The sequence below is a fragment of the Ranitomeya variabilis genome, chromosome 2 (genome assembly GCF_051348905.1).
Source record: "Ranitomeya variabilis isolate aRanVar5 chromosome 2, aRanVar5.hap1, whole genome shotgun sequence".
NCBI classification, from domain to species: Eukaryota; Metazoa; Chordata; class Amphibia; order Anura; family Dendrobatidae; genus Ranitomeya; species Ranitomeya variabilis.
In genome coordinates, this window is record NC_135233.1 from 810,605,890 (window position 1) to 810,631,502 (window position 25,613).

The 25,613-nt window shown below is 44.4% G+C and overlaps 1 protein-coding gene across 7 annotated transcripts in view; it reads right to left on the bottom strand.

Annotated features, from left to right (window-relative positions):
* Positions 1–25,613, bottom strand: part of ADGRB3 (adhesion G protein-coupled receptor B3) — a 1,417,427-nt gene that overhangs the window by 839,818 nt on the left and 551,996 nt on the right. For all 7 annotated transcript variants that reach the window (XM_077289969.1, XM_077289967.1, XM_077289968.1 and 4 more), the window contains one exon: positions 15,808–15,972. In XM_077289969.1, the coding sequence (XP_077146084.1) occupies positions 15,808–15,972 (165 nt within the window). The remainder of the gene's footprint in view (positions 1–15,807; positions 15,973–25,613) is intronic.

The window sequence follows — 25,613 nt, forward strand, 5'->3', positions numbered from 1 at the left end:
AGTGATATTGTCTGCCGTTTCTCCAGACCTGCGGCGGGCCTTGCAGGAGTTTCAGGCGGATAGACCTGATCGTTGCCCACCTGGTAGACTGTTTGTTCCTGATGATTGGACCAGTAAAGTCATTTCTGAGGTTCATTCTTCTGCGTTGACAGGTCATCCTGGAATCTTTGGTACCAGGGATTTGGTGGCAAGGTCCTTCTGGTGGCCTTCCCTGTCTCGAGATGTGCGAGGCTTTGTGCAGTCTTGTGACGTTTGTGCTCGGGCCAAGCCTTGTTGTTCTCGGGCTAGTGGATTGTTGTTGCCCTTGCCTATCCCGAAGAGGCCCTGGACGCACATCTCGATGGATTTTATTTCGGATCTTCCTGTTTCTCAGAAGATGTCTGTCATCTGGGTGGTGTGTGACCGTTTCTCTAAGATGGTCCATTTGGTTTCCCTGCCTAAGTTGCCTTCTTCTTCCGAGTTGGTTCCTCTGTTTTTTCAAAATGTGGTCCGTTTGCATGGTATTCCGGAGAATATCGTTTCTGACAGAGGAACCCAATTCGTGTCTAGATTTTGGCGAGCATTCTGTGCTAGGATGGGCATAGATTTGTCTTTCTCGTCTGCTTTCCATCCTCAGACTAATGGCCAGACCGAGCGGACGAATCAGACCTTGGAGACATATTTGAGGTGTTTTGTGTCTGCGGATCAGGATGATTGGGTTGCTTTTTTGCCTTTAGCGGAGTTTGCCCTCAATAATCGGGCCAGCTCTGCCACCTTGGTGTCTCCTTTTTTCTGTAATTCGGGGTTTCATCCTCGATTTTCTTCTGGTCAGGTGGAATCTTCGGATTGTCCTGGAGTGGATGCTGTGGTGGAGAGGTTGCATCAGATTTGGGGGCAGGTAGTGGACAATTTGAAGTTGTCCCAGGAGAAGACTCAGCTTTTTGCCAACCGCCGGCGTCGGGTTGGTCCTCGGCTTTGTGTTGGGGACTTGGTGTGGTTGTCTTCTCGTTTTGTCCCTATGAGGGTTTCTTCTCCTAAGTTTAAGCCTCGGTTCATCGGCCCGTACAAGATATTGGAGATTCTTAACCCTGTGTCCTTCCGTTTGGACCTCCCTGCATCTTTTTCTATTCATAATGTTTTTCATCGGTCATTGTTGCGCAGGTATGAGGTACCGGTTGTGCCTTCCGTTGAGCCTCCTGCTCCGGTGTTGGTTGAGGGCGAGTTGGAGTACGTTGTGGAAAAAATCTTGGACTCCCGTGTTTCCAGACGGAAACTCCAGTATCTGGTCAAATGGAAGGGATACGGTCAGGAGGATAATTCTTGGGTGACTGCCTCTGATGTTCATGCCTCCGATCTGGTCCGTGCCTTTCATAGGGCTCATTCTGATCGCCCTGGTGGTTCTGGTGAGGGTTCGGTGCCCCCTCCTTGAGGGGGGGGGGTACTGTTGTGAAATTGGATTTTGGGCTCCCCCGGTGGCCACTGGTGGAATTGAACTGGTGTGCATCATCCCCTCTGTTCACCTGCTTCCATCAGGATGTGGGAGTCGCTATTTAACCTTGCTCCTCTGTCACTTCCATGCCGGTCAACATTGTAATCAGAAGCCTTTCTGTGCATGTTCCTGCTGCTAGACAACTCCCAGTTAAGTTGGACTTTAGTCCTCGTTTGTTTTTGCATTTTGTTCCAGTTCACAGCTGTAGTTTCGTTTCTGTGTCTGGAAAGCTCTTGTGATCTGGAATTGCCACTCTGATGTTATGAGTTAATGCTAGAGTCTTAAAGTAATTTCAGGATGGTATTTTGATAGGGTTTTCAGCTGACCATGAAAGTGCCCTTTCTGTCTTCCTGCTATCTAGTAAGCGGACCTCAATTTTGCTAAAACCTATTTTCATACTACGTTTGTCATTTCATCTTAAATCACCGCCAATATATGTGGGGGGCCTCTGTCTGCCTATTGGGGAAATTTCTCTAGAGGTGAGCCAGGACTATATTTTCCTCTGCCAGGATTAGTTAGTCCTCCGGCCGGCGCTGGGCGTCTAGGAATAAAAAACGTAGGCTACGCTACCCGGCTACTGTTAGTTGTGCGGCAGGTTTAGTTCATGGTCAGTTTAGTTTCCATCCTTCCAAGAGCTAGTACTTATGTTTGCTGGGCTATGTTCTCTTGCCATTGAGAACCATAACAGTCCACGTAGTATATATCACAATCCATGTAGTATATAGTACAGTCCACGTTGTCATGATCTCAATGGCAAGAGAACATAGCATAAGCATATATAGGAACTAGCTCTTGGAAGATGGGAACTGAGCTGACCATGAACTAAACCTAACGCACAACTAGCAGTGGCCGGGTAGCATGCCTACGTTGATTCTAGATGCCCAGCACCAGCCGGAGGACTAAATAAAGCTAGCAGAGGAAAATATTAGTCCTAGCTCACCTCTAGAGAAATACCCCGAAAGGAGACAGAGGCCCCCCACATGTATTGGCGGTGAGTTGAGATGAAATAACAAACGTAGTATGAAAATAGGTTTAGCAAATTTGAGGTCCACTTACTACATAGCAGAAGACAGAAAGGACACTTTCATGGTCAGCTGAAAACCCTATCAAAAACACCATCCAGAAATTACTTTAAAACTCTGGCATTAACTCATAACACCAGAGTGGCAATTCCTGTTCACAAAAGCTTTCCAGACACAGTAACGAAACTACAGCTGTGAACTGGAACAAAAATGCAAAAACAAACATGGACAAGAGTCCAACTTATCTAGTAGTTGTCTAGGAGCAGGAACAAGCACAGAGAGGCTTCTGATAACATTGTTGACCGGCAAGCAACTAACAGAGCAGCAAGGTTATATAGCGACTCCCACATCTTGATGGGAACAGGTGAACAGAGAAGATGAAGACACCAGTTCAATTCCACCAGTAGCCACCGGGGGAGCCCAGAATCCAAATTCACAACAGTACCCCCCCCTCAAGGAGGGGGCACCGAACCCTCACCAGAACCACCAGGGCGATCAGGATGGGCCCTATGAAAGGCACGAACCAGATCGGAGGCATGAACATCAGATGCATTCACCCAAGAATTATCCTCCTGGCCGTATCCCTTCCACTTGACCAGATACTGGAGTCTCCGTCTGGAAACACGAGAGTCTAAGATTTTCTCCACAACGTACTCCAACTCACCCTCAACCAACACCGGAGCAGGAGGCTCAACGGAAGGCACAACCGGTACCTCATACCTGCGCAATAATGACCGATGAAAAACGTTATGAATAGAAAAGGATGCAGGGAGGTCCAAACGGAAGGAAACAGGGTTAAGAATCTCCAATATCTTATACGGGCCGATAAACCGAGGCTTAAACTTAGGAGAAGAGACCCTCATAGGGACAAAACGAGAAGACAACCACACCAAATCCCCAACAGAAAGCCGAGGACCAACACGACGGTGGCGGTTGGCAAAAAGCTGAGTCTTCTCCTGGGACAACCTCAAATTGTCCACCACCTGCCCCCAGATCTGATGCAATCTCTCCACCACAGCATCCACTCCAGGACAATCCGAAGATTCCACCTGACCAGAGGAAAATCGAGGATGAAACCCCGAATTACAGAAAAACGGGGACACCAAAGTGGCAGAGCTGGCCCGATTATTGAGAGCGAACTCCGCCAATGGCAAAAAAGCAACCCAATCATCCTGGTCAGCAGACACAAAACACCTCAGATATGTCTCCAGGGTCTGATTAATCCGCTCGGTCTGGCCATTCGTCTGAGGATGGAAAGCGGACGAAAAAGATAAATCTATGCCCATCCTAGCACAGAATGCCCGCCAAAATCTAGACACGAATTGGGTCCCTCTGTCAGAAACGATATTCTCAGGAATACCATGCAAACGAACAACATTTTGAAAAAACAGAGGAACCAACTCGGAAGAAGAAGGTAACTTGGGCAGAGGAACCAAATGGACCATCTTAGAAAAACGGTCACACACCACCCAGATGACAGACATCTTCTGAGAAACAGGCAGATCTGAAATAAAATCCATCGAGATGTGCGTCCAAGGCCTCTTAGGAATAGGCAAGGGCAACAATAATCCACTAGCCCGAGAACAACAAGGCTTGGCCCGAGCACAAACGTCACAAGACTGCACAAAGCCTCGCACATCTCGTGACAGGGAAGGCCACCAGAAGGACCTTGCCACCAAATCCCTGGTACCAAAAATGCCAGGATGACCTGCCAACGCAGAAGAATGAACCTCAGAGATGACTCTACTGGTCCAATCATCAGGAACAAACAGTTTATCAGGTGGGCAACGATCAGGTCTATCCGCCTGAAACTCCTGCAAGGCCCGCCGCAGGTCTGGAGAAACGGCTGACAATACCACTCCATCCTTAAGGATACCTGTGGGCTCAGAGTTACCAGGCGAGTCAGGCTCAAAACTCCTAGAAAGGGCATCCGCCTTAACATTCTTAGAACCCGGTAGGTATGACACCACAAAATTAAACCGAGAGAAAAATAATGACCAGCGCGCCTGTCTAGGATTCAGGCGCCTGGCGGTCTCAAGATAAATCAAATTTTTGTGGTCAGTCAATACCACCACCTGATGTCTGGCCCCCTCAAGCCAATGGCGCCACTCCTCAAAAGCCCACTTCATGGCCAAAAGCTCCCGATTCCCAACATCATAATTCCGCTCAGCGGGCGAAAATTTACGGGAAAAGAAGGCACAAGGCCTCATCACGGAGCAGTCAGAACTTTTCTGCGACAACACTGCCCCAGCTCCGATCTCAGAAGCGTCGACCTCAACCTGAAAAGGTAGAGCAACATCAGGCTGACGCAACACAGGGGCAGAGGAAAAACGGCGCTTAAGCTCCCGAAAGGCCTCCACAGCATCAGGGGACCAATCAGCAACATCAGCACCCTTCTTAGTCAAATCGGTCAATGGTTTAGCAATATCCGAAAAACCAGCAATAAATCGACGATAAAAGTTAGCAAAGCCCAAAAATTTCTGAAGACTCTTAAGAGAAGAGGGCTGCGTCCAATCACAAATAGCTTGAACCTTGACAGGATCCATTTCAATGGAAGAGGGGGAAAAAATATATCCCAAAAAGGAAATCCTCTGTACCCCAAAAACACACTTAGAACCCTTCACACACAAAAAATTAGACCGCAAAACCTGAAAAACCCTCCTGACTTGCTGGACATGAGAGTCCCAGTCATCCGAAAAAATCAGAATATCATCCAGATACACAATCATAAATTTATCCAAATAATCGCGAAAAATATCATGCATAAAGGACTGGAAAACTGACGGAGCATTAGAAAGACCAAAAGGCATCACTAAATACTCAAAGTGGCCCTCGGGCGTATTAAATGCGGTTTTCCACTCATCCCCCTGCCTGATTCGCACCAAATTATACGCCCCACGAAGGTCAATCTTAGAGAACCACTTGGCCCCCTTTATGCGAGCAAACAAATCAGTCAGCAACGGCAATGGGTATTGATATTTAACAGTGATTTTATTCAAAAGCCGATAATCAATACATGGTCTCAAAGAGCCGTCTTTTTTTGACACAAAGAAAAAACCGGCTCCTAAGGGAGATGACGATGGACGAATATGCCCCTTTTCCAAGGACTCCTTTATATATTCTCGCATAGCAGCATGTTCAGGCACAGACAGATTAAATAAACGACCCTTTGGGTATTTACTACCCGGGATTAAATCTATGGCACAATCGCACTCTCGGTGCGGAGGTAACGAACCAAGCTTGGATTCTTCAAAGACGTCACGATAGTCAGACAGGAACTCAGGAATTTCAGAGGGAATGGATGATGAAATGGAAACCACAGGTACATCCCCATGAGCCCCCTTACATCCCCAGCTCAACACAGACATAGCTCTCCAGTCGAGGACTGGGTTGTGAGATTGCAGCCAAGGCAATCCTAGCACCAAATCATCATGTAGATTATACAGCACCAGAAAGCGAATAATCTCCTGGTGATCCGGATTAATACGCATAGTTACTTGTGTCCAGTATTGTGGTTTATTATTAGCCAATGGGGTGGAGTCAATCCCCTTCAGAGGAATAGGAGTCTCCAAAGGCTCTAAATCATACCCACAGCGTTTGGCAAAGGACCAATCCATAAGACTCAAAGCGGCGCCAGAGTCGACATAGGCGTCCGTGGTAATAGATGACAAAGAGCAAATCAGGGTCACAGATAGAATAAATTTAGACGGTAAGGTGCAAATGGAAACAGATTTACCAAGCTTTTTAGTGCGCTTAGAGCATGCTGATATAACATGAGTAGAATCACCACAATAGAAACACAACCCATTTTTCCGTCTAAAATTCTGCCGCTCGCTTCGGGACAGAATTCTATCACACTGCATACTCTCTGGCGACTTCTCAGTGGACACCGCCAGATGGTGCACTGGTTTGCGCTCCCGCAAACGCCTATCGATCTGAATAGCCATTGTCATGGACTCATTCAGACCCGCAGGCACAGGGAACCCCACCATAACATCCTTAATGGCATCAGAGAGACCCTCTCTGAAAGTCGCCGCCAGGGCGCACTCATTCCACTGAGTAAGCACAGACCATTTACGGAATCTTTGGCAGTAAATTTCCGCTTCATCTTGCCCCTGAGATAGGGACATCAAAGTTTTTTCTGCCTGAAGCTCCAAATGAGGTTCGTCATAAAGCAACCCCAAGGCCAGAAAAAACGCATCCACATTGAGCAACGCAGGATCCCCTGGTGTCAATGAAAAAGCCCAGTCTTGAGGGTCGCCCCGGAGCAAGGAAATCACAATCCTGACCTGCTGTGCAGGGTCTCCGGCAGAGCGAGATTTCAGGGACAAAAATAATTTGCAATTATTTCGAAAATTCTGAAACCCGGATCTATTCCCCGAGAAAAATTCCGGCAAAGGAATTCTCGGCTCAGATACAGGTGCATGACAAACAAAATCTTGCAAATTTTGTACCTTCGTGGCGAGATTATTCAAACCTGCAGTTACACTCTGAAGATCCATTACAAACAGGTGGACACAGAGCCATTCAAGGGTTAAGAGGAGGTAAGAAGCAGCTAGACAGCAATTAAGGGCTAGGCAGCAAAACTCTGAGGGGAAAAAAAAAAAAAAAAAAATTTCCCTTCAACACTTCTTTTTCTCCTGCTTCAGCCCAAACAATTAACACTTTGATGGCCGGTCAAACTGTCATGATCTCAATGGCAAGAGAACATAGCATAAGCATATATAGGAACTAGCTCTTGGAAGATGGGAACTGAGCTGACCATGAACTAAACCTAACGCACAACTAGCAGTGGCCGGGTAGCATGCCTACGTTGATTCTAGATGCCCAGCACCAGCCGGAGGACTAAATAAAGCTAGCAGAGGAAAATATTAGTCCTAGCTCACCTCTAGAGAAATACCCCGAAAGGAGACAGAGGCCCCCCACATGTATTGGCGGTGAGTTGAGATGAAATAACAAACGTAGTATGAAAATAGGTTTAGCAAATTTGAGGTCCACTTACTACATAGCAGAAGACAGAAAGGACACTTTCATGGTCAGCTGAAAACCCTATCAAAAACACCATCCAGAAATTACTTTAAAACTCTGGCATTAACTCATAACACCAGAGTGGCAATTCCTGTTCACAAAAGCTTTCCAGACACAGTAACGAAACTACAGCTGTGAACTGGAACAAAAATGCAAAAACAAACATGGACAAGAGTCCAACTTATCTAGTAGTTGTCTAGGAGCAGGAACAAGCACAGAGAGGCTTCTGATAACATTGTTGACCGGCAAGCAACTAACAGAGCAGCAAGGTTATATAGCGACTCCCACATCTTGATGGGAACAGGTGAACAGAGAAGATGAAGACACCAGTTCAATTCCACCAGTAGCCACCGGGGGAGCCCAGAATCCAAATTCACAACACCACGTAGTATATAACACAGGAACAGCCCATGTCGTGTATAGCACAGCCACGTAGTATATAGCAGCCACATAGTATATAACACAGCCCACGTAGTATATAGCACAGTCCATGTAGTATATAGCACAGTCCACGTAGTATATAGCACAATCCAAGTAGTATATAGTACAGTCCACATAGTATATAACACAGCCCATGTAGTATATAGCACAGTCCACATAGTATAGAGCACAGCCACATAGTATATAGCAGTGTGGGCACCATATCCCTGTTAAAAAATAATTAAAATAAAAAATAGTTATATACTCACCTTCCAGCGGCCCCCGGATCCAGCCCTGGCCTTAGAGATGCTCTCGCCAGGTCCGTTCCTAGTGATGCTTTGCGGCAATAAACCGTGATGACGTAGCGGTCTCGCGTGATCCTACGTCATCTGGGGTCATTTTGCAAAGCATTACTGGGAACGGAGCTGCTGAGAGCATCATGAAGATGGGGAAGGCTTTGGGGGCTGCAGGAAGTTGAGAATAGCACAATTTTTTATTTTTTTTATTATTTTTAACATTATATCTTTTTACTAATGATGCTGCATAGGCAGCATCAATAGTAAAGCCTGTCGCTGATTGGTCGCGGCCGACCAGGTGCAACCAATCAGCGATGCAGGATTTCCGTTACAGTCTGTTTGTTTATCTGTAATGGAAATCCCGGGTCGCTGATTGGTCACGCCAGCTGTCCACGACCAATCAGCGATATTGGTGCGGGATTTAAACACTGCTTCGCTGTTTGGTCATGGGTGGCTGGCGCGACCAATCAGTGACGTGGGATTTCCATTACAGACAAACAGACGGAAATGGACCTTAGATGATTGTATATAGATAAAGCTGAGTGTATGTATGAGTGTGTATGTATCAACCCACATCGACTCCACATAGCCCTGCCCACTCTGCATAGCCACAGTCACTCTACACACAAAGCCCTGTCCACATGGCCCACGTTGGTAGTGCACACAGGTGGAGACACATTCACCTCGAATGCCACCCTGCGAAACTCAGCGGCTGTGATATCCCCGCCACTGTGAGCTGCAAGCAAGGCCCTCACCTTCAGAGTTTCAGTGCATGGCAGGCACAGGCCAAATCTAGCTCCGTCGTGTCTAGAATGGAGTTGCTCCTGTGGGGCATGACATCAAGGGAAAGGGAGGAGCCTCATGGATTGCACCACTGTGTTGATAACAAGGTAGTTACTGTGCACATGTGAGGGGAAGAGAGGAGTGTGGTGAAAATGAGAGATGTGAGGGGGAAAATGAGAGGCGTGATGGGAAAATGAGAGAAGTGAGGTTCTGCTGCAGTATGAGGCAGTGTATAGAGAAGAGTGAGGCACTACAGGTGGAGGCTGTGTATAAGGCCACATTCACATGTTCAGTATTTGGGCAGCATTTTACCTCAGTATTTAGAAGCCGAAACCACCAGTGGGAGAAAAATACAGAAGTTGTGACGTGTTTCTAATATACTTTTCCTCTGATTGTTTTACTCCAAGTTTTAGCTTACAAATACTGAGGTAAAAATACTGACCAAATAACATGTGAACGAGGTCTAAAGGATAAAAATGTGATGCTGCAGAAGAAGTAGGCTGTGGATACGATACGCTTTATTGCAATTAGTGCAATTTCTCACAGGATCAAGTGTTTCCAATTGTATATGGAAGAGGAGTGTGAGGTGCTGCCAGAGGACGGACTATAAAGAAGAAATGATGTGCATAAAGGAGTAGCGTGAGGTGCAGGAGGAGGCTGTATAAAAAGAAGGAGCATGAGGTGCAGGAGGAACAAGACCCCTTAACTGCCGCCGTTAATAGTCATATTGGAAGTTGTTAAAGGGTTAATATTGTGTTTAAAAAACTTTTGCTTCAATAAACAGATTTTATGTGCAATATAATCATTATAATTTGTTATAACTAATCACAGTTAGTTACTATGTCAGTGCAACGCCGGGATCTTCAGCTAGTATATACAGTACAGACCAAAAGTTTGGACACACCTTCTCATTTAAAGATTTTTCTGTATTTTCATGACTATGAAAATTGTACATTCACACTGAAGGCATCAAAACTATGAATTAACACATGTGGAATTATTTAATTAAAAAAAACTGTGAAACAACTGAAATTATGTCTTATATTCTAGGTTCTTCAAAGTAGCCTCCTTTTGCTTTGATGACTGCTTTGCACACTCTTGGCATTCTCTTGAAGAGCTTCAAGAGGTATTCACTGGGAATAGTTTTCAATTCACAGGTGTGCCCTGTCAGGTTTAATAAGTGGGATTTCTTGCCTTTAAATGATGTTGGGACCATCAGTTTTGTTGTGCAGAAGTCTGGTGGATACACAGCTGATAGTCCTACTGTATAGACTGTTAGAATTTGTATTATGGCAAGAAAAAAGCATCTAAGTAAAGAAAAATGAGTGGCCATCATTGCTTTAAAAAAATGAAGGTCAGTCAGTCCGAAAAATTGGGAAAACTTTGAAAGTGTCCCCAAGAGCAAAGGCAAAAACCATCAAGCGCTACAAAGAAACTGGCACACATGAGGACCGCCCCAGGAAAGGAAGACCAATAGTCACCTCTGCTTCTGAGGATAAGTTTATCCGAGTCACCAGCCTCAGAAATCGCAGGTTAACAGCAGCTCAGATTAGAGACCGGGTCAATGCCACACAGAGTTCTAGCAGCAGACACATCTCTACAACAACTGTTAAGAGGAGACTTTGTGCAGCAGGCCTTTATGGTAAAATATCAGCTAGGAAATCACTGCTAAGGACAGGCAACAAGCAGAAGAGACTTGTTTGAGCTAAAGGACACAGGGAATGGACGTTAGACCAGTGGAAATCTGTGCTTTGGTGTGATGAGTCCAAATTTGAGATCTTTGGTTCCAACCACAATGTCTTTGTGCGACGCAGTAAAGGTGAACGAATGGACTCTACATGACTGGTTCCCACCGTGAAGCATGGGAGAGGAGGTGTGATGGTGTGGGGGTGCTTTGCTGGTGACACTGTTAGGGATTTATTCAAAACTGAAGGCATACTGAACCAGCATGGCTACCATAGCATCTTGCAACGGCATGCTATATCATCCAGTTTGCGTTTAGTTTGACCATCATTTATTTTTCAACAGGACAATGACCTCAAACACACCTCCAGGCTGTGTAAGGGCTATTTGACCAAGAAGGAGAGTGATGGGGTTCTATGCCAGATGACCTGGCCTCCACAGTCACCAGACCTGAACCCAATCGAGATGGTTTGGGATGAGCTGGACCGCAGAGTGAAGGCAAAAGGGCCAACAAGTGCTAAGCATCTCTGGGAACTCCTTCAAGATTGTTGGAAGACCATTCCCGGTGACTACCTCTTGAAGCTCATCAAGAGAATGCCAAAAGTGTGCAAAGCAGTCATCAAAGCAAAAGGTGGCTACTTTGAAGAACCTAGAATATAAAACATAATTTCAGTTGTTTCACACTTTTTTATTAATTATATAATTCCACATGTGGTAATTCATAGTTTTGATGCCTTCAGTGTGAATGTACAATTTTCATTGTAATGAAAATACAGAAAAATCTTTAAATGAGAAGGTGTGTCCAAACTTTTAGTCTGTACTGTATATATATGTTTGAACTTTACTGGTAAACAAATGGAAATAGATTTTATTTGAGAAGTGCATCTAAGTGTATGGTGAATGTGAAAACAGCTTACTGAGTTGTTAACAGACTAAACACTATTTAGCCTAGTGTTTTGCCTATTAACAACCATGTAATGTACATCTCACTGTACATCACAGCTGCAGTAAATGTATAGTGTAGGTCTAATTTGACTACATGATTGCTTTATTGCTGTCAGAGGCAGTTGAACCCACAGAAGAGAAGACTGCTCCTGTCGTCTCTGAATATACAATTACATTGTAAAATATTTGCCAATGTATTTAGTAATTATGATGGTCAAATGCATGATCATATAATCTCCTGGTTGCCAATAATAACCGTGTGAATGCAAGGAGGATAAACTATTGTGTATCCTTAATTGATTACATGTGTACATGAAATGTATCCAAATGTTTGCTTTGTTTCTTTAATCCTCTAGCACAAAGTATATGCTGTATACATCCGCACTTTGGGTGCATATGAGTTACTATGGCAGCTGAGGGTCTACTGAATACCCTGACATCTGATATATTTGTACTGTGCTTCATAGGAGACCATACTTTTCACTATATACTTTAACACTACAGCATTGCAGTATGTAGAAAAAAATATCAAATGACCAAAGCTTCAATTCCCAAAGTGGGACTAAAAATAACAAGAATATAAAAATGGTTTTTTTTATCTTAAATATGTAAATGTTTAAATCATCCTCTCTTTAAACAGTCTGAAAACAAAGTAAGAAAAAAATACATATATCACTATTGCCTCATCTCTATATGTCTAATCTGTCAACAAAGAAAATTAACTTGTACGGTCAATGCTGTAAAAAGAAGAAAAACATACGAAAATTGTTGTTTTTCAGTCCTTGCACCTCTCTCAAAATTGCACTCCAAAATGGTATCAATAAAAATTACAGCTAGATATGCAAAAATAAAGCCTTCACATGGTTCTATTAATGGAAAAATAAAAACACTCTGAGTCTCAAAAAATAGAAAAAGTTCAGGATTTTTGTAATCTCTTTTTAATCTGTGCAATTTTAGTATTGTTATAATTGAACTGACCTGAAAAATCATGTTACCAGGTCATTTTTTATATGACAAATAGGTTGGCTCAACTGTAATGGTAAGTAAGTGCTCTGAAGTAAGACATAATCTTCAAATAAGTAGAATATACTTCGGTACTCATAAATGGTTGTAAGTGAGGAAAGAAATTTTTTTCAACTCAACTGACCCTTGTGCAAACAGATTGAGCCAATGTTTCGGAAAACTAGGCCTTTTTCAAGGTATATCTACACGGAAAAAGGTCAAGGTTTCTGTGCTGTGAGGATATAGTCTGTTTGCACAAGGGTCAGTTCAGTTGATTAAAATGTATTTCCTCCCTTGATACCATTTTATGAATGCCGAAGTTTACTCTACTTATTTACCGTATTTTTTGGACTACAAGATGCACTTTTCCCCCCCAAAAGGGGGGAAAATAGGGGGTGCGTCTAATAGTCATAATGCACTTACCCGCAGTGGTGTGGTGACGGCGGCAGAGGTGCGGCGGCAGAGGTGCGGGGATGGAGGCGGCGCAGTGAGTGGTATGGCGTGAGCGGGGTCCCTTTCCTAAGTGAGGTGATGCAGCAGCCCGGTAAGCAGCAGAGCCGGGTAAATCATGTTGTTTTCGGTGGTGGCGGCCATCTTCCTGAGGCTGCGCGTGTGCAGATGGAGTGCTCTGCCTCCCGGGGCTTCAGGAAAATGGCCACGGGAGGCTGCGCATGCGCAGATGGAGATCGCGGTGGCCATTTTCCTGAAGCCGAGTTCGCAGATTTAGATCTTGGCTTCAGGAAAATGGCTACCGCGATCTCCATCTGCGCATGCACAGCCTCCCGCGGCCATTTTCCTGAAGCCCCGGGAAGCAGAGCACTCCATCTGCGCACGCGCGGCCTCAGGAAGATGGCCGCCACCACCGATAACAACATGATTTACCCGGCTCTGCTGCTTACCGGGCTGCTGCATCACCTCACCTATGAAAGGGACCCCGCTCACGCCATACCGCCCACTGCACCGCCTCCATCCCCGCACCTCTGCCGCCGCCGCACCTCTGCCGCCACCGCACCTCTGCCGGTAAGCCTGTATTAACCCGGCTCCGCTGCGTCACCTCACCTGTGGAAGGGACCCTGCTCACGCCATACCGCTCATTATCCCCGCACCTCTGCCGTCGCCACACCACTGCTGCAACCCTCCCATGGACACCAGGCCATGGCGTCGCCCACCTAAGCTGGAAGGGACCCTGCACTGGTGCACGCCGTACCGCATCACCCCACCTCTGCCGACACCATGCCTCCTGTGACCCTGCTCTGCCACCGCCAGCCCTCAGGTAAGATACTGTAAATTCGGACAATAAGATGGACCCCCATCTTACAAAAAAATATTTTTTTCTGCAATTTTCACCCCAAATTTGGGGGGCGTCTTATGGTCCGGTGTGTCTTATAGTCCGAAAAATACGGTAAATGACAGGCCATTTTTACCATACAAATAATGCTGCAAAGACTAAACCCAAAAAATCAATAGCTAAAACTCCTGCTGTGGACATGATGCTTTTCTTACAGGGTCACTATACTATAGGTTTACTACAATATGTTAAGGAGCAGTTTCCAGAGCAGTTTCCCTAATCATGGCTCTCACTTTCCTTAGCTGTGTACTTGTTCGAAGGCCCTCTCTAATCTCTACATATAAATATTGTGACAACAGAGTAGACTTAGAACAAACACTGACAGGATTTAATGTGTTGTAGCAAGGCTAAGCTCATAACCAGAACTGCCAGTAAGGGAAGAGTGCTACTCCCCAAAGAAACCAGGAAGAAAGGATACTACATAGCTCTGAGCTGCAAAAGAGGCAATTTGAGAATACTCCTTTGGGGCTAAAAAAGTACTCTGGCCCCTGAGCTATGAATAATAAAAATAAGATATATAATTAAAGTCAGATTCAAACATCTGTGTTTTGCACTTCTACTATGAATCAGCAGTACATCTCCTGGATCGAATATGACATCCTCCGATATGCCTAAGAAGCTGTCAAATTCAGGTCAAGAGACCCATTGATAGTCCATGTATCATGGTCAATGTTCAGCCCATAAAACACTGATGTGTGAATCCAAGTTTCTATGGTGATGTGGAATTTTTGGCAGTTGACATCTACAGTTAGCTATTAGCCCATTACTGTACAGTGATTTTCAGCTTTCTTAAAACATAAGTATATTTTGTAATGAAAGAATCAATTTCAATCAGATTTTAGTTGATTATAAAGTCGTATTGACCATTCATTTGTGTTCAACAATGAATGTTAACTGCATTTATGCTAAATTACGTTAAATCATGCACAGCTCAATGTGCTGTATATTAAAACGAAAATTTAATATTATCAAGAAAATGTGATTTGACCTTTGACAAGTGAGTATAGGACTACAAAATTCATGTGCTAATTTAAAACAGCACTAGCAGCTACTGATAGCCAAAGGGAACCACCGTTCCAGGTATCCTACTAATTATTAGCAAAAACAAATCCCTAGAGTTTAACCTAGCTGACTTTTAATAAGACCTGGCAACCCATAAAGAGAATGTACACATGTTATAATTATTTATATTCCCATAGGTTAAACAGAGGTCAAATGTAATGGTAATATCACTCACAAAATGTGCAAGATTTTTATTTTTTTGCCTCGGCCATATTAACATCATCCGATTCTGAAATGCATGTTAACATCAGGAACATAATTAATTATGATAATGACCCTTAAAATGGGGTTATATCCTCTATAATTATGTAGACAGAAATATGACAACATCATAAAGTACACAGGCTGTTCATGTAAGTGATAGTGTTCATCTGAAAACTATAATAGCTTAAAACCGTAAACCACCCCATATAATAAAATAATTGCAAAAAAAAATGAGAGACTCTTTCATCTAATTTGGTACTAAATGAATACATTTATTGATGCACTTTAATATTTATCACAGTTTACTCTCTTTGCCATCCCTATAATGCACCTTTCCAACGATATCAAAATGTTTCACATATTAAAATTGATAGTATCGTTCTAGCTATAAAAACACAATATATTGTGGTATGAAAAACTATTAAACTGATATATTTCTACAATGTTATTCTCTTTTCACCCATAAAAACTACATGAGATAATATATTGGATTTCATAGTGTTCTCTGAAGTCATATCATGGATAAAATGATGTCCAAATGCTTACCTGTACAATCCTGATTATGACATTCTCTAGTTTCACTGTATGGTCCTCTACAATCCGAGCCACCGTGGGATGCTGGTGAACATTCTCTCTGTCTTTTCTGTGTGCCATTGGAACATGTTACTGAACATTGGCTCCAAGAACTCCATTCCTGCCATAAGCCATCAACTGGATATAAAGCAAGCAGACAAAGAACGCCTTGAATACAACAGCTACAAATTCACACAGAAACCCATACATGACTATTTGACAAAGAGAAAAAAATAGAACTTTTTGTTTTTAAGCCATTAGAAAAGGATATGCTCAACTGAAACAATTAAAAGGCGATTGATGGTAGCAATGCCTAAGTACATTGTATAAGCTCGGTCTCAAAAAACATCTTTAGTCAGTAGTGCAAGTGCCATATATTTCAAACTCCACCTTAGGACATATCAGGTTATAAGATTCATATTTAATTAGAAGTTTAAAAGAAAAAATAGATTTTTACTGTTTTTGCTTGAGTTTTACTGTTTGCTTGAGTTCTACTTTCTGTTAAAAACCCCCACTTTCTTTATTAGATTATGCAGACATTGGACCAACAGAAGAGCTAAAACAATTTTAAAAAGTACCTTAAAGGTTCCATAAATATTAGACTAAAGTCAGCCAAACCAGTTGATATCTGCAGGGTCAACCAACGTTTTAATATCTAAACTCTACCTCAAAAGGTAATGTCAGAGCAGAGAAGTATCTGGCATGTTGGATTTACAAATGACCAATCTATTTCTTCTCTCAGGGCATATTTTTAGCAGGAGAAGTGTGCCAGCAGCCCTCTCATAAAGAACACAGACGTGATCCTGCATATTGAGGGAGATAACTGTAGGCCAAACGATTGTTCTGCCAACAGCTACCAAAGCATATATTAGGCTTTAAGGAACTGTAAAGGGAGGAGAGGATACTGCCCGATGAATATCGACACGCTGCTCAGCTTTCTTAACAGCACCTATGATTTGCTCATTGCTAAGCATTCTAAAACTTGCATTAAGCCTTAATATATTGTGTTCTCAATCCTAATGTTAGGTATGTACCAAGATTAAATATGTACTCTTACAAGGCTGGCTTTGTTATATTTTGGAGTAAGGAATGTGAGGACAACTGCTGCTTAAAGTTAGAATCAACATGTTTGTTTTTATCTCATCTTTTTTCCTTTGTTTGCATAGTCGAATAAAGAAATTACTCTTTTCTTTCATGCAAATTTTAGCTGGGTTTAATTTTAAACCTTCACTTTGACTCACCACATTGCCAAACACAGCTCCAAACCACGTCACCTGTCACAGTGCTCCACCATAATTGTTGTGATTTTGCTTTTTGCTCCCTCTAGTGGTCATTAGTGATTTGACTCTGGAGCGTCTGTCTTTTCCTATATCCTCACCTGGGCCGTTAGTTCAGGGGCGTTGCTATATAAGCTCCCTGGACCTTCAGTTCAATGCCTGGCATCGTTGAAATCAGAGCTAATCTGTTGTGCTCTTGTCCTCTGATCCTGGTTCCTGTTTTTCAAGCTAAGTCTGCTTCCTTGCTTTTTGCTTTTGTTTTGTTTGGTATTTTTGTCCAGCTTGTTCCTATCTGTATCCTGACCTTTGCTGGAAGCTCTAGGGGGCTGGTGTTCTCCCCCCGGACCGTTAGACGGTTCGGGGGTTCTTGAATCTCCAGCGTGGATTTTTATAGGGTTTTTGTTGACCAGATAAGTTATCTTGCTATATTCTGCTATTAGTAAGCTGGCCTCTCTTTGCTGAACCTGGTTCATTTCTGTGTTTGTCATTTCCTCTTACCTCACCGTTATTATTTGTGGGGGGCTTGTATCTTGCTTTGGGGTCCCTTTCTCTGGAGGCAAGAGAGGTCTTTGTTTTCTTCTCCTAGGGGTAGTTAGATTCTCCGGCTGGCGCGAGTCATCTAGCGATCACCGTAGGCATGATCCCCGGCTACTTCTAGTGTTGGCGTTAGGAGTAGCTATTTGGTCAACCCAGTTACCACAGCCCTATGAGCTGGATTTTTGTATCTTGCAGACTTACACGTTCCTCTGAGACCCTGTCCACTGGGGTCATAACAGTATGCCAGGCCAGTATTAAATGTTTAATGCATTGCAGAAGTGGGATTATAAGAAAGAAAATTTTGAGTTTTTTTTTTCCCTCTCTCATTTTTTTTTTTCTTTTCCCCTTTACCTCAGAGTGGCTTAAGCTTGCTGCAGACATGAATGTCCAGACCTTGATTACAAGTGTGGACCAGCTTGCCGCTCGTGTGCAGGGTATACAAGATTATGTTACCAGAAATCCTAGGTCTGAACCCAAGATTCCGATTCCTGAACTGTTTTCAGGAGACCGATTTAAGTTTAGGAATTTCAGGAATAATTGTAAATTATTTTTGTCCCTGAAACCTTGTTCGTCTGGAGACTCTGCTCAACAAGTAAAAATTGTTATTTCATTCTTACGGGGTGACCCTCAGGATTGGGCTTTTTCGTTGGCGCCAGGAGATCCGGCATTGGCTGATATTGATGCGTTTTTTCTGGCGCTCGGTTTACTTTATGAGGAACCCAATCTTGAGATTCAGGCAGAGAAAGCCTTGCTGGCTATGTCTCAGGGCCAGGACGAGGCTGAGGTGTATTGCCAAAAATTTCGGAAATGGTCCGTGCTGACACATTGGAACGAGTGTGCACTGGCCGCTAATTTTAGAAATGGCCTTTCTGAGGCCATTAAGAATGTTATGGTGGGTTTTCCCATTCCCACAGGTCTGAATGATACCATGTCCCTGGCTATTCAAATTGACCGGCGGTTGCGGGAGCGCAAAACCGCAAATTCCCTCATGTTGTTGTCTGAACAGACACCTGATGTGATGCAATGTGATAGAAAAACTGCAAATTCCCTCATGGTGTTGTCTGAACGGACACCTGATTTGATGCAATGTGATAGAATCCTGACTAGAAATGAGAGGAAAATTCATAGACGCCGGAATGGCTTGTGCTACTACTGTGGTGATTCTACACATGTTATCTCAGCATGCTCTAAACGTATATCTAAGGTTGTTAGTCCTGTCACCGTTGGTAATTTGCATCCTAAGTTTATTCTGTCTGTAACTTTGATTTGCTCACTGTCATCTTATCCTGTCATGGCGTTTGTAGATTCAGGTGCTGCCCTGAGTCTTATGGATCTCTCATTTGCTAAGCGCTGTGGTTTTATTCTTGAACCATTAGAAAATCCTATCCCTCTTAGGGGTATTGATGCTACGCCATTGGCAGAAAATAAGCCGCAGTATTGGACACAGGTTACCATGTGCATGACTCCTGAACACCGCGAGGTGATACGTTTTCTCGTTCTACATAAAATGCATGATTTGGTTGTTTTGGGGCTGCCATGGTTACAGACCCATAATCCAGTCCTTGACTGGAAGGCTATGTCAGTGTCTAGTTGGGGCTGTCGTGGTATTCATGAGGATTCCCTGCCTGTGTCTATTGCTTCTTCTACGCCTTCGGAAGTTCCGGAGTACTTGTCTGATTATCAGGATGTCTTTAGCGAGTCCAGGTCCAGTGCATTGCCTCCTCATAGGGAATGTGACTGTGCAATAGATTTGATTCCAGGCAGTAAATTTCCTAAGGGAAGACTGTTTAATCTGTCGATACCTGAACATACCGCTATGCGTTCATATATCAAGGAGTCTCTGGAGAAAGGACACATCCGTCCGTCTTCTTCCCTTCTTGGTGCGGGATTCTTTTTTGTGGCTAAAAAGGACGGATCTTTGAGGCCTTGTATTGACTATCGGCTTTTAAATAAGATCACTGTCAAATTTCAGTATCCTTTGCCGCTGTTGTCTGACTTGTTTGCCCGGATTAAAGGTGCCAAGTGGTTTACCAAGATAGACCTTCGTGGTGCGTACAACCTTGTGCGCATTAAGCAAGGGGATGAATGGAAAACCGCATTCAATACGCCCGAAGGTCATTTTGAGTACTTGGTGATGCCTTTTGGGCTCTCTAATGCCCCTTCAGTTTTTCAGTCCTTTATGCATGACATTTTCCGGAACTATCTGGATAAATTTCTGATTGTTTATCTGGATGATATTCTGTTTTTTTCTGATAATTGGGACTCGCATGTGGAGCAGGTCAGGATGGTCTTTAAAATTTTGCGTGAAAATTCTTTGTCAAGGGCTCAAAGTGTCTTTTTAGTGTACAGAAGGTTCCCTTTTTGGGGTTCATTTTTTCCCCTTCTGCTGTGGAGATGGACCCTGTCAAGGTCCGAGCTATTCTTGATTGGACTCAGCCCTCGTCAGTTAAGAGTCTTCAGAAGTTCTTGGGTTTCGCTAACTTCTACCGTCGTTTTATCGCTAACTTTTCTAGCATTGTGAAACCTTTGACGGATATGACCAAGAAGGGCTCCGATGTGGTTAATTGGGCTCCTGCTGCCATGGAGGCTTTCCAGGAGTTGAAACGTCGGTTTACTTCGGCGCCTGTTTTGTGCCAGCCGGATGTCTCGCTTCCCTTTCAAGTTGAGGTGGATGCTTCAGAGATTGGAGCAGGGGCCGTTTTGTTGCAGAGAGGCCCTGGTTGCTCTGTTATGAGACCTTGCGCCTTTTTCTCTAGGAAGTTTTCGCCTGCGGAGCGAAATTATGATGTGGGCAATCGGGAGTTGTTGGCCATGAAATGGGCATTTGAGGAGTGGCGTCATTGGCTCGAGGGTGCTAAGCATCGTGTGGTGGTCTTGACTGATCACAAAAATCTGATGTATCTCGAGTCTGCTAAACGCCTGAATCCTAGACAGGCCCGCTGGTCATTGTTTTTCTCCCGTTTTGACTTTGTTGTCTCGTATTTACCAGGTTCAAAGAATGTGAAGGCCGATGCTCTTTCCAGGAGCTTTGTGCCTGATGCTCCTGGAGTCGCTGAACCTGTTGGTATTCTTAAGGATGGTATTATCTTGTCAGCTATTTCTCCAGATCTGCGACGTGTGTTGCAGAGATTTCAGGCTGATAGGCCTGATTCTTGTCCACCTGACAGACTGTTTGTGCCTGATAAGTGGACCAGCAGAGTCATTTCCGAGGTTCATTCCTCGGTGTTGGCAGGTCACCCAGGAATTTTTGGCACCAGAGATCTGGTGGCCAGATCCTTTTGGTGGCCTTCCTTGTCTAGGGATGTGCGGTCATTTGTACAGTCCTGTGGGACTTGTGCTCGAGCTAAGCCTTGCTGTTCTCGTGCCAGCGGGTTGCTCTTGCCCTTGCCTGTCCCTAAGAGACCTTGGACACATATCTCCATGGATTTCATTTCTGATCTTCCGGTGTCTCAGGGCATGTCTGTTATCTGGGTGATATGTGATCGCTTCTCCAAGATGGTCCATTTGGTTCCTTTGCCTAAACTGCCTTCCTCTTCCGATCTGGTTCCTGTGTTTTTCCAGAACGTGGTTCGTTTGCACGGCATCCCTGAGAATATTGTGTCAGACAGAGGATCCCAGTTCGTTTCCAGATTCTGGCGATCCTTTTGTAGTAGGATGGGCATTGACTTGTCGTTTTCGTCTGCTTTCCATCCTCAGACTAATGGACAGACAGAGCGAACTAATCAGACTTTGGAGGCTTATTTGAGGTGTTTTGTCTCTGCTGATCAGGACGATTGGGTGACCTTCTTGCCGTTAGCTGAGTTTGCCCTTAATAATCGGGCTAGTTCCGCCACCTTGGTTTCGCCGTTTTTCTGCAACTCTGGTTTCCACCCTCGTTTTTCTTCAGGTCATGTGGAACCTTCTGACTGCCCTGGGGTGGATTCTGTGGTGGATAGGTTGCAGAGGATCTGGAATCTTGTGGTGGACAACTTGAAGTTGTCACAGGAGAGGGCTCAGCGCTTTGCCAACCGCCGCCGCGGTGTGGGTCCCCGACTACGTGTTGGGGATTTGGTGTGGCTTTCTTCCCGCTTTGTTCCTATGAAGGTTTCCTCTCCCAAATTTAAACCTCGTTTTATTGGTCCTTACAAGATATTGGAAATTCTTAATCCTGTATCCTTTTGCCTGGATCTTCCTGTGTCGTTTGCTATCCACAACGTGTTTCATAGGTCCTTGTTGCGGCGGTACGTTGTGCCTGTGGTTCCTTCTGCTGAGCCTCCTGCTCCGGTGTTGGTTGAGGGCGAGTTGGAGTACGTGGTGGAGAAGATCTTGGATTCTCGTCTCTCCAGGCGGAGGCTTCAGTACCTGGTCAAGTGGAAGGGCTATGGTCAGGAAGATAATTCCTGGGTGGTCGCCTCTGATGTTCATGCGGCCGATTTAGTTCGTGCCTTTCACGCCGCTCATCCTGATTGCCCTGGTGGTCGTGGTGAGGGTTCGGTGACCCCTCACTAAGGGGGGGGTACTGTTGTGATTTTGCTTTTTGCTCCCTCTAGTGGTCATTAGTGATTTGACTCTGGAGCGTCTGTCTTTTCCTATATCCTCACCTGGGCCGTTAGTTCAGGGGCGTTGCTATATAAGCTCCCTGGACCTTCAGTTCAATGCCTGGCATCGTTGAAATCAGAGCTAATCTGTTGTGCTCTTGTCCTCTGATCCTGGTTCCTGTTTTTCAAGCTAAGTCTGCTTCCTTGCTTTTTGCTTTTGTTTTGTTTGGTATTTTTGTCCAGCTTGTTCCTATCTGTATCCTGACCTTTGCTGGAAGCTCTAGGGGGCTGGTGTTCTCCCCGGTCCGGGGGTTCTTGAATCTCCAGCGTGGATTTTTATAGGGTTTTTGTTGACCAGATAAGTTATCTTGCTATATTCTGCTATTAGTAAGCTGGCCTCTCTTTGCTGAACCTGGTTCATTTCTGTGTTTGTCATTTCCTCTTACCTCACCGTTATTATTTGTGGGGGGCTTGTATCTTGCTTTGGGGTCCCTTTCTCTGGAGGCAAGAGAGGTCTTTGTTTTCTTCTCCTAGGGGTAGTTAGATTCTCCGGCTGGCGCGAGTCATCTAGCGATCACCGTAGGCATGATCCCCGGCTACTTCTAGTGTTGGCGTTAGGAGTAGCTATTTGGTCAACCCAGTTACCACAGCCCTATGAGCTGGATTTTTGTATCTTGCAGACTTACACGTTCCTCTGAGACCCTGTCCACTGGGGTCATAACAGTATGCCAGGCCAGTATTAAATGTTTAATGCATTGCAGAAGTGGGATTATAAGAAAGAAAATTTTGAGTTTTTTTTTTCCCTCTCTCATTTTTTTTTTCTTTTCCCCTTTACCTCAGAGTGGCTTAAGCTTGCTGCAGACATGAATGTCCAGACCTTGATTACAAGTGTGGACCAGCTTGCCGCTCGTGTGCAGGGTATACAAGATTATGTTACCAGAAATCCTAGGTCTGAACCCAAGATTCCGATTCCTGAACTGTTTTCAGGAGACCGATTTAAGTTTAGGAATTTCAGGAATAATTGTAAATTATTTTTGTCCCTGAAACCTTGTTCGTCTGGAGACTCTGCTCAACAAGTAAAAATTGTTATTTCATTCTTACGGGGTGACCCTCAGGATTGGGCTTTTTCGTTGGCGCCAGGAGATCCGGCATTGGCTGATATTGATGCGTTTTTTCTGGCGCTCGGTTTACTTTATGAGGAACCCAATCTTGATATTCAGGCAGAGAAAGCCTTGCTGGCTATGTCTCAGGGCCAGGACGAGGCTGAGGTGTATTGCCAAAAATTTCGGAAATGGTCCGTGCTGACACATTGGAACGAGTGTGCACTGGCCGCTAATTTTAGAAATGGCCTTTCTGAGGCCATTAAGAATGTTATGGTGGGTTTTCCCATTCCCACAGGTCTGAATGATACCATGTCCCTGGCTATTCAAATTGACCGGCGGTTGCGGGAGCGCAAAACCGCAAATTCCCTCATGTTGTTGTCTGAACAGACACCTGATGTGATGCAATGTGATAGAAAAACCGCAAATTCCCTCATGGTGTTGTCTGAACGGACACCTGATTTGATGCAATGTGATAGAATCCTGACTAGAAATGAGAGGAAAATTCATAGACGCCGGAATGGCTTGTGCTACTACTGTGGTGATTCTACACATGTTATCTCAGCATGCTCTAAACGTATATCTAAGGTTGTTAGTCCTGTCACCGTTGGTAATTTGCATCCTAAGTTTATTCTGTCTGTAACTTTGATTTGCTCACTGTCATCTTATCCTGTCATGGCGTTTGTAGATTCAGGTGCTGCCCTGAGTCTTATGGATCTCTCATTTGCTAAGCGCTGTGGTTTTATTCTTGAACCATTAGAAAATCCTATCCCTCTTAGGGGTATTGATGCTACGCCATTGGCAGAAAATAAGCCGCAGTATTGGACACAGGTTACCATGTGCATGACTCCTGAACACCGTGAGGTGATACGTTTTCTCGTTCTACATAAAATGCATGATTTGGTTGTTTTGGGGCTGCCATGGTTACAGACCCATAATCCAGTCCTTGACTGGAAGGCTATGTCAGTGTCTAGTTGGGGCTGTCGTGGTATTCATGAGGATTCCCTGCCTGTGTCTATTGCTTCTTCTACGCCTTCGGAAGTTCCGGAGTACTTGTCTGATTATCAGGATGTCTTTAGCGAGTCCAGGTCCAGTGCATTGCCTCCTCATAGGGAATGTGACTGTGCAATAGATTTGATTCCAGGCAGTAAATTTCCTAAGGGAAGACTGTTTAATCTGTCGATACCTGAACATACCGCTATGCGTTCATATATCAAGGAGTCTCTGGAGAAAGGACACATCCGTCCGTCTTCTTCCCTTCTTGGTGCGGGATTCTTTTTTGTGGCTAAAAAGGACGGATCTTTGAGGCCTTGTATTGACTATCGGCTTTTAAATAAGATCACTGTCAAATTTCAGTATCCTTTGCCGCTGTTGTCTGACTTGTTTGCCCGGATTAAAGGTGCCAAGTGGTTTACCAAGATAGACCTTCGTGGTGCGTACAACCTTGTGCGCATTAAGCAAGGGGATGAATGGAAAACCGCATTCAATACGCCCGAAGGTCATTTTGAGTACTTGGTGATGCCTTTTGGGCTCTCTAATGCCCCTTCAGTTTTTCAGTCCTTTATGCATGACATTTTCCGGAACTATCTGGATAAATTTCTGATTGTTTATCTGGATGATATTCTGGTTTTTTCTGATAATTGGGACTCGCATGTGGAGCAGGTCAGGATGGTCTTTAAAATTTTGCGTGAAAATTCTTTGTTTGTCAAGGGCTCAAAGTGTCTTTTTGGTGTACAGAAGGTTCCCTTTTTGGGGTTCATTTTTTCCCCTTCTGCTGTGGAGATGGACCCTGTCAAGGTCCGAGCTATTCTTGATTGGACTCAGCCCTCGTCAGTTAAGAGTCTTCAGAAGTTCTTGGGTTTCGCTAACTTCTACCGTCGTTTTATCGCTAACTTTTCTAGCATTGTGAAACCTTTGACGGATATGACCAAGAAGGGCTCCGATGTGGTTAATTGGGCTCCTGCTGCTGTGGAGGCTTTCCAGGAGTTGAAACGTCGGTTTACTTCGGCGCCTGTTTTGTGCCAGCCGGATGTCTCGCTTCCCTTTCAAGTTGAGGTGGATGCTTCAGAGATTGGAGCAGGGGCCGTTTTGTCGCAGAGAGGCCCTGGTTGCACTGTTATGAGACCTTGCGCCTTTTTCTCTAGGAAGTTTTCGCCTGCGGAGCGAAATTATGATGTGGGCAATCGGGAGTTGTTGGCCATGAAATGGGCATTTGAGGAGTGGCGTCATTGGCTCGAGGGTGCTAAGCATCGTGTGGTGGTCTTGACTGATCACAAAAATCTGATGTATCTCGAGTCTGCTAAACGCCTGAATCCTAGACAGGCCCGCTGGTCATTGTTTTTCTCCCG